This window comes from Sphaerodactylus townsendi, linkage group LG05 (genome assembly GCF_021028975.2).
Source record: "Sphaerodactylus townsendi isolate TG3544 linkage group LG05, MPM_Stown_v2.3, whole genome shotgun sequence".
In the NCBI taxonomy this organism is placed as follows: Eukaryota; Metazoa; Chordata; class Lepidosauria; order Squamata; family Sphaerodactylidae; genus Sphaerodactylus; species Sphaerodactylus townsendi.
This window is the reverse complement of record NC_059429.1, coordinates 71,166,085-71,175,785: the sequence shown is the minus strand read 5'-3', so window position 1 is coordinate 71,175,785 and position 9,701 is coordinate 71,166,085. Positions and strand designations below refer to the sequence as shown.

The 9,701-nt window shown below is 43.5% G+C and overlaps 1 protein-coding gene across 3 annotated transcripts in view; it reads right to left on the bottom strand.

Moving 5' to 3' along the window:
• Positions 1-5,390: 5,390 nt before the first annotated feature.
• LOC125433614 (cytochrome P450 4B1-like) overlaps positions 5,391-9,701 on the bottom strand; it is a 30,796-nt gene continuing 26,485 nt past the window's right edge. For all 3 annotated transcript variants that reach the window (XM_048498277.1, XM_048498276.1, XM_048498278.1), the window contains 3 exons: positions 9,052-9,116; positions 8,458-8,540; positions 5,391-7,067 (listed from right to left, as the gene is read on the bottom strand). In XM_048498277.1, coding sequence (XP_048354234.1) covers positions 6,899-7,067; positions 8,458-8,540; positions 9,052-9,116 — 317 coding nt within the window. In that variant the 3' untranslated portion in view covers positions 5,391-6,898. The remainder of the gene's footprint in view (positions 7,068-8,457; positions 8,541-9,051; positions 9,117-9,701) is intronic.

Below are 9,701 nucleotides of genomic sequence, written 5' to 3'. Positions count from 1 at the left end.
GGCATTTTAAAAACTTTATTTCAGACAAGCTTCTATTTTAAAAAGAAGCCTCTCTTTTGCAGTAGCAGCGAGAGAGAGAGAGAGAGAGAGTGAGTGAGTAGGGGAAGGGAAGGGAAGGGAAGGGGAGGGAGGGAGGGAGGGAGGGAGGGAAGAGAAAAGAATATCAGGGAGATTTGTGCCATTAAGGTTATTGATGGATGGAGTTAAGATAAGCAGCAAAAGAAGAGAGGTAGTTCAAGACTTCCAACCAAGCAAAGCTGCAGAGAGAGGGGCACTAGGGCTGCACCTTAATGCTAACAGAAATGTCTGAGGAAGGAAGGAAGGAAGGAAGGAAGGGAAGGAAGGGAGGGAGGAAGGAAGGAAGGAAGGAAGGAAGGAAGGAAGGAAAGGAAGGAAGGAAGGAAGGAAGGAAGGAAGGAAGGAAGGAAGGAAGGAAGGAAGGAAGGAAGGAAGGAAGGAAGGAAGGAAGGAGGGAGGGAGGGAGGGAGGAGGAGGAAGGAAGGAAGGAAGGAAGGAAGGAAGGAGGGAGGGAGGGAGGGAGGGGGGGAGGGAGGGAGGGAGGAAGAAGAGGAAGGAAGAAGGAAAAAGGGGAAAAAGGGAAAGGAGGGAGGGAGGGAGGAGGAGGAGGGAGGAAAAGGAAAAGGAAGGAAGGAAGGAAGGAAGGAAGGAAGGAAGGAAGGAAGGAAGGAAGGAAGGAAGGAAGGAAGGAAGGAAGGAAGGACATATATTTTGGTTGACTCTATTCTCTCCCCCCCCCCAAATCACAATAAGTAGTTCCTGAGGCAGGGGGGAGGGAATATTTGGGATGAATTTTCATTTTAATACATTCTTTCTTCAAACAAACACACACACACACACACACACACTTTGTTGCTATCACTTTCAACCTCACATCCACCAAAAAGAAATGCCTTCCCAACTGAATCTTTGCTCTTGCTTGGCAAAGTTTGTGTGTGTGAGTGAGAGAGAGAGAGAGTGAGAGAGAGGGGGGGGGAGTGGAGAGAAAACAGCGGGGAACAAGAAAGAGAGAGATGGGGACAGTTCTTTCTTTAGTATCAAGCACATGCTGAGTCTGGTTGGGTTTCGTTCTTACCAGTTTTTTCCCCCACTTGTTGCTCTCTCTTGCCTTTCCTTGCTGGCTGGGGCTGGCACTTAAGGCCAGCAAACCAGCTAAGGGAAGGATCAGTCAAAACCTCTCCCTTCACCCAGAAGGGTGCCCTGTTTTGGGGGGGACACAGCAGTGGAGGTCTGGGTGGAGCAGGAACCTTGAAGGTTTTCCTCTTTGGGGGCTTATGAGGACAGGAAGGCAGGAAGAAATGCAGTACATTTTCAGTACTACATGCAGAGAGCCCATGCTGAGCACTTTAAGTTCTCCAAAAGCAGTTTGGAAGGAGTCCTTTGAATGGGGAGTGCCGCGTGGAGTCCCAAAGTCAAAAAGGAAACCTGGCAGGGCTTCCCCAGGACTCAAGGAGGCTGCAGCTTCTACCTTCTGGTCTTGTTGGTGTGCCAGCTCAGCTGCTCTCTCGCACAACTCCAGAGGAACCTGCTGACCTGTACACTCCAAGGAGCCTTGCCGGGAAAGGGGTACCCACTGCCTCTCCCTACCGGGGTCTGCATTGGTACACATGCCCATAGGCACCAGAGGGAAGGAAAGGCAGGCAGCAGAAGCCTAAGTAGAGGGTAATCAGGTGGCACCAGGAAGAAAGTCAGGCAGCATGAGAGGGGTGTGCCCCCCATTCTTTGCGAGCTGCTGAGCCCTGCAGCCGCAGCCCGCTAGGCTGCTGCACCCGCCACCCTCATATGTGCACCTGGGCCCTGGCAAGGGTGCCTCAAAGCCTGGGGAGGAGGCAGGCAAGGCAGTAGAGGCCCAAGCAGAGGGTGGATGGCTGGCGATGGCAGAGATGGTGGGGAAAGCGATGGAGCAGCAGCCCAACATAGTAGAGGTAAAGGCTGCCAGGCTGACGCTCACTGCTCTTAACCCTAACAATACATCTCCATTTGTTATTCTATTTGGGCAGTCTATGAAATAAATGTGCCACGTTCAAAACAATATAAGATACACAAACATGCGTGGCACATAGATGCCAGCTCAAGAAATTTATATTGCCTATTAGTTACTTGTAAAGTATGCCAAATTGTTGGCTATTAGATTTATCAAACTATTATATCTGCATAACACATATATCTCCACTTTAAATCCAATTCATGCAAAAATTTATTGCAAGACAACCTTCTCTCAGGTCCATAATCATGTAATTGTTAAACCCACAATGTCCATAATCTTGTATATATTATTGCGTCAATGTCACCCGCTGTGACGGCGATACAAATTTGACTGCCCTTGAATTGGGATGGTATTTATATGTAATTCAAGGCACCGATCCAGGATTTTCATTAATTGTTATGCACTTGTATTGCAGTCACAGTGGGTGACATTGACGCAATAATATATACAAGACTAGCGGGGCCTGGCCACGCGTTGCTGTGGCAATTGTCCTTCTCATCACAGTCCGCAACCCACACAGATGTCCATGCAGGTCCAATGATCCCCAGCATAGCCTTTTGGGAGCAGCAGTGGCGTAGTGGCTAAGAGCAGATGCACTCTGATCTGGAGGAACCGGGTTTGATTCCCAGCTCTGCATCTTGAGTTGTGGAGGCTTATCTGGGGAATTCAGATTAGCCTGTGCACTCCCACACACACCAGCTGTGTGACCTTGGGCTAATCACAGCTATTCGGAGCTCTATGAGCCCCACCCACCTCACAGGGTTTTTGTTGTGAGGGGTGAAGGGCAAGGAGGTTGTGAGGTGTGTGAGGATGAGCTGGATGTGTATTGTGTGGTAGCAGTGGGTGAGGCACAGAGAGTGAAAGTTACCTGCATGTGTGTGTAGGGGGGAACCCCACCTGACGTCTCACACGGCAAAGTGTGTATGTGTTTCACTTCCACTCGTATTACCTAACAGTATTACCTATTTACTGTTTTCACTGATCATCTCTGGCCATCTCTGTGAACAATCTAAGGGTATACCAAGGCCTCAGGCCTCAGACAGGCTGCACGAACATTCTAAGGGTGACAGTTAAACAGAGCCAGCTTCATGGCCTGGTGCGCCAGAAAAAAAACCGTTTTACCTGGCTCAGGTATGGACTTTTGGCAATTTTGAAGTTGTCCTGATTACCTGCACCCGCAGCACAACAGGGTGGGACGTCATGTGAAAATTTGGGGGCGATCCATCCAGCTGTTTCGGCGTTAGGGCAAGACCAACAAATGAATGGTTAGCTTTTTGTATATATAGATTATGGGCATTGTTGGTTTAACAATTACATGATTATGGACCTGAGAGAAGGTTGTCTTGCAATAAATTGTTGCATGAATTGGATTTAAAGTGGAGATATATGTGTTATGCAGATATAATAGTTTGATAAATCTAATAGCCAACAATTTGGCATACTTTACAAGTAACTAATAGGCAATATAAATTTCTTGAACCAGCACCTATGTACCACGCGTGTTTGTGTATCTTATATTCTATTTGGGCAACACATTCCACCAAAGAGACAATAGTATCTCCAATTTCCCCACCTTGAGAATCTATTTTCATATTCAGCTTTAACCACCACTGTCTACCAATGATTTTTGAAATTTCTGGCTCTAATCTGAACCTTTTTGAGGAGCATCCTATTCAATCTGTATATCAACACCTCTGCAGAACCGGAATCCCAGCACCCTATTTTAGCCATTCAGTTCCAACCATGTGTGGGAGCATGCTGTGGGAGTGTTTCCATGACTCTGTGTTGGCCCTGCCATGCAATGCAAGTGCCTGTGAAGACTGCACTGTTTCTCACTTTGCTCTCTGCAATGCTGCTTTCACCTTTCCTCCAATGAACCTTTCTGGAATTTACTATCTGGCAGGCTTTTTTGGTGTCCCCCCCCCTTTTTCTTTTCGGACTTGTAAAATTTGTTTAGGGTTTATATACTTTATTTATATACTTTATGTGTACTTGTTTTTTCTGTTTTGTATTTGATTTGCTAATTCTCTATCTTATTGCATTAGTTTTCTTATTAAAACTTTCAACTTTGAACTGATATCTGGACATTTCTGCATCTGATATGAATGCTTTCCTACATCTTAGACCCTGACATACATCTGGCAGAAGATCCTGATAAATAATTGCCCCGGGCACAGGTATTCATATGCATTTGACAAGGGGGAATACTCCTATAGTTAAGGTTCAAACATGTGCACATTATTTGGGTGCCTTAATTATTTTTTATTTTTTGCCTTAATATGTACTATTGTATCCCTTTTTTCTTAATGAGGAAGATGGCTGTACAGACAGTCGCAGTCAAGAGGAAGGGAACAGAAATGCAATTTTCTCATAATTGTGAAAATAATTTTCTTTTACTATTAACAGGTTATACCCTCTGCTATGGGGAGATGAAATGATAATGGATATGTAGCATGAAATAGAAAGGTGGTCTGATTTTTCACACACGTTGAAAAATGCATTTTCAATGCACCTCAGCAATCATTTGCAACTAGATTTCCCAGATGAGCATCAGAGGGAAGCAAAGATTGCCATCACTAAGGAGCATGCTATGTAAAGGATTCAGTACTCTTCTATGAGGACATATAGCTTGGTCCAGAGTTGCACCAAGAGTGGAGTCTAGGGGTATAAAGTTCAGGAAGTTCTGTTCATCTTGGCAGCCTGAGAAATTGAGCAAAGTGGCATTTCCTCAGAACCATGGCAATGGGCATACATAGGACAAAAATAGGAGTGCTAGGTCAGTGCGATGTCTTTTCTGTCACAATTAAAGTACAATTCCCAGGCTCCTTAGCAGCATGGGAAGACAAGGGGGAAAAGAAGTGGCTGTAGAATAAAACAAGCTAATGGCAAACAAGGCTGAAGTAAGAAGTGATGAGTTAAACATCAGGTAACCTGGTTTCATTCTTTAAAATTTAGTTATTTATTGGCTTTATTTAAAGGCTGCCTTTCTCACAGAGACTCAAGATGGATTAATCAGGGTGGGTGATTACCCATTGGAGGCTGTTCCCCCCCTTTCCCCTCCACTCTGGTACAAAAAGGCATGCCAGAAGTCTCTGGGCAGGCTGGGTGGGGCTGGTGTGCTGACACTGCAACACACAGCACTGAGGAGGTTCAGAGCCAGGGCTGGACTGACAACAGTTTAGCCAGTGATAATTTCAAAGATACCATGGAAAACTCCAGAACAATGTTGATCAAGTCAGGAGTCAAAAGCCAGGAATGCACACAGCATCAAAGAGAGTCTATAAGAATCAAGAACAAGAAACCATTTTGTGGTCAATCAGGGTCTGGAGACAACAGTGGTGTGCAGGCAAGGTCAGGAAGAGCACACTTTGCAACCACAACTGCATTCTTGCCAAAGATTTTTTATTCATCAAAGCTACTTGCCTGGGACTACTCCTGCAAAGACTCTGGGTAATGTCTAGCCTGCAATCTTGCTGAGTGGCACCTCTCCTTTAAGGCCAGTCTCAATCTCCATCTGCACCTCTGACTTTCATCTGGAGACCCACAGCAACTGGCATCTTCCTTAATCCTGCTAATTAGCTCTGAGCCATTTATTTATTTTTATGTATGTATATATGTATGTATTTTTATCCAACCCTATGCCTGGTGCTCCCTGGGCAGGTTACAACATGTGATAAAAGTAATAAAATCCAATACAATGTAAAAGCAATTACAACATGTAACAATCAAACCTATTTAAAATGTATAAAACCTGTTAAAATGCATAAAGCCTGTTTAAAAATTGATATTACGAAAGAGGGAAACTATTGCTACAGCTAAAGGCCAGGGAAAATAGGTTTGTAGTTAATAATTTTCTGAATACATATCAAGAAGATTGCTTTGTGCAACTTACAGGGGAAATTTCAGGGCCAGTACTGAAAAAGCCCTATCTTGAGTCACTACTTTTTTTTACTACTGATGCTGGTGGTGGTACCACCAGAAAGGCTTTCTCTACTGATCTTAGGGCATAGGCAGTCAGATATGGAAGAAGGTGTTCCTTTATATATTTGGGGCCAAAGCAATTTCAGGTTTTATAAGTCAAAGATAATATATTGAAGTGGACTCAGCCAGTTAAGTTCTTCTAAGACCACCATGATATCATATGTGTCCAGCCAGCAGTGCCCATTAACAATCTTGCTCTCACATTCTGCACTATCTGCATCTTCTGAACCATCTTTAAGGACAGCCCCATGTAAAGTGTATTGCAATAGTCCAATCTGGAGATTACTAGAGTGTGGATTACTGTAGCCAGATCATCTCTTTCCATAAGGGGCTTGAGTTGGCAAACCAGCAATCCCCCTTCCCCTCTCCATTGGTCTGGAACAGTGCTATACCAAGTAATCTGGGGGGCAGAGCTGGACAAAATCAGTCCTCCCAGATCTCCCAGCCAGGTCTCAGTAATATATGCCAGGTCATCCCCCTCATCCAGGATCAAGTCATGAATGGGAGATGTTATACTTTGGACTGACCTGGCATTCAAGAGTAGCACCACAGCTGACAGGCACCTCAAATTCTGCCGGGAGGTAGCTAGACCAGAAGGTTTAATGCATCTAATGCTCCTTCTTTTGATCAATTTTTTCTGCCTCCCAACACTATATATCCCCCTGCTCATCTCCATGGTACATAGCAAGATACCGAATCCAACCTCTCCCGCAGCCCTAGAGTCTGGACTGGGGTAGGGGTGGGAGTGAGGGTGGCCCTGTTCAGTATATGTTATGTTCTTATGTTCTTATGTTCTTATACAGCAGAACTATCAGCAGTAGAAATAACAGCAGAAGTCCAAGAGTTCTCTTCAGAAATGGGCACTGACATTCAGCTTTGACAGGACCTTCTTCATATAAAATTCTCTGTTTCTTATTTGAGTTTCTTTAAGAATAGGTGTATCCCAGTTTCAGATTTGAGGACAAGCTGAGGGACAGGAAAGGGTGGATTTGCTGGGTCAGGAAAGATTTCAAAGTGAAGCAGGATCAGAGCAAGAGCTATTTTCATCTCATTCATAGCAAACTGCTGCCCAATGCAATTCCTAATGAGAAAGGGAAAGAAAGAAGTTATTGGAAATTATCAGTTTTTGTAATCGCAAAAGGGACCTCTGTTTATATCCAAATAGCTCAATGCCAATAGTTGTACACAGCTGCATCAGAAAAAAAGGGGTGGATGCCTGAAGAAGGTATAGATATAGATTATAACCTTCTGAATTGTCCAGAATGTCAGTGTTTTCAGAACATGTCTTAAACAAAACTGGACATAACATTTTATTTGAAAACACTGACATTCTGGACAATTTAGAAGGTTACTTTGTCAGACTGCACAGGGAGACCATTGAAATTCACAAACACCAAGACAACTTCAACAGGAAAGAAGAGACTCTGAGAATTAACAAAGCTTGGCTTCCAGTACTTAAAAATATTAAAAACAAACCCCAAGGGCATGCTAAGTCCATGAACAATGGACTCCACCCAAACACAGGATTTGCATTCCCCAATACTGCTACTGCTGCAGGGCATGAAAAGGTGAATCACTCACTGGACTGATAAGCCTCACCCGCAATACAATACTATCAACCACATCTTTGCATAACAAGTTCTACCCAAACACTTACTGATTGGTTCCCCACCCTGGGACATGGACAAAATATACCCCAAACATTCCCTTCTCTCTGGGCACAGTGTGTAACAGACTTTCCTCTGTGATACACCTTTAAAGATGCCAGCCACAGATGCAGGTGAAACATTAGGAACAAGATCCACCAGATCACAGCCACACAGCCTGGAAAACCCACCACAACCAGGAACCTGATAAGTTCTCCTGATTGTGTACTGGCCAGGCGTCAGCCATATATTTTGTAACACTGCATTTTTGGCCTTGCAGCTAAGGTGAGCTGGTCTTGTGGGGCCACAAGGCTTCCCATTTGCCTAGCAAGAGCTGGCAATGTCTCATCTCAATAAGAAATGGGAGGGGGGAAATTGAGGGGGACTGTCCAGCAAGAAAACTCAGAGTAACATGAATGGAGAATAAAGTTAAAGCCACAGTGCTGCTGTGACTTACAGTACTTATCATGACATTGAGGAAAACAAACTAGCTATTTTGAAATTCTCTAGGCATGTGATGTTAACAAAAGTGGGTGAACAAGAGCTATCTTTGTTGCATATTAACAATATCAGCTGTCAGCCAAAGGGTTTGTGAATTTGTTTTAAGGAGTCAGCATGTTTCCTCCAACTGTTAAATAAACCTTTGTTCTCCCATGTTTTGGATGTGAGTAAATAGCTCAGTTAAGCATTGACTAGTGCATGACCCTGTATACAGGAATTAGGCCTTCTACCTGCCACATGAAACTGTATGTTAATAGCACATTTTTCTGAGACTACCAGCAACATCTTCCTTATTAGTTTTTAAAAAGAAAGTTTCATAGTCACCTTGATCCAGCTGCAAATGGAATGAATGCATGAGGATGCCTTCGTGATGAGTTTTCTGCTGAAAACCTTGTAGGATCAAAAATCTGAAATAAGAAAGTTAATGCATATATTGTTAACAATGAATAGCTAGCAGTGTCATTTAATACCAGTAGACAGCAGCATTAGTAATTAATAGTAAGTTGTAACTATAACATATTATTTTCCTCAAGTATTAGATTATCAGTATTTACTCATTCCTGAGCTCTGTCGCTTTAAAATCCAAACTTTGAATATTGTGTCACTGTATTATTATTTCATTATGTATTATGATTTACAAAATTTGTGTCCCCACCTTTCTGCCCTCTAGCATCCTGTGGAAACAATAAAAAGAAATATTTTCAACACTGTGGAGCAAGTTTCCAGTTTAGATAGCTCTGTTGTATCCACCAGCAGAGATCATACCTTGATCTACCTGCAGAGCATTTTTATATTAAAGCAAATGGAGAATTCCCCTATCACTCAGAGGTCCATGAGCACACTGATGCCCTACGGAACGTCAAGTTATCATGAAATCCTTCAGTTATATAACACCCTTATTTAAAAGAAATTAGTTACCTCCGGATCTTTCCATACAGTTGGATTTCTATGAATACTGTGAATGCTGATTGCAACCATAGAGTCTGAAAAACCGTTGGGTGGGGGGAGGAATAGAAGATGGTTAGATGTTCCATAGAAGATGTTCAAGAGGCTCAAGAGTAGGATAACAAAGGACAACAAAGGGCAACACTCCAAAATGGAGTGAGAAGGCACTGAGATGGGACAGCAGGCAAGATGGTGATTGTTGTTAAATGGACACTAGAGGGTGATGGACAAGGGATTGCGAGGGTGTATGGACCAACATCAAGCTGCAAAAATGCCTATCTTTTAGTTCTGCACAGCTGCAACACACCTTTCTCATGCTATTTTTTTAAAGGAATTCCCCCACGTTGCATGTCATGGGGGAGTCTGCAAACATAGGCCAGCAAACAGCAACTTCTGGAGATAAGCAAAAATCTCGTACCTGCACACATTAAAGAAAAACAATAGGGAGATGGGATGGTGCCCAAGTGGCAAAAAAATGCTATGAAGAAAATGATGCAAATGGACTGCTTCTCAAGCACTCAGTATGTCATAAAAGGCCAAAATGTTGTGAAACTAATTACACTTTGGGGATTGTGTTGGAACTCACCCCCACCCACTGCCACAAGGGTGGGGATTTTCTGAAG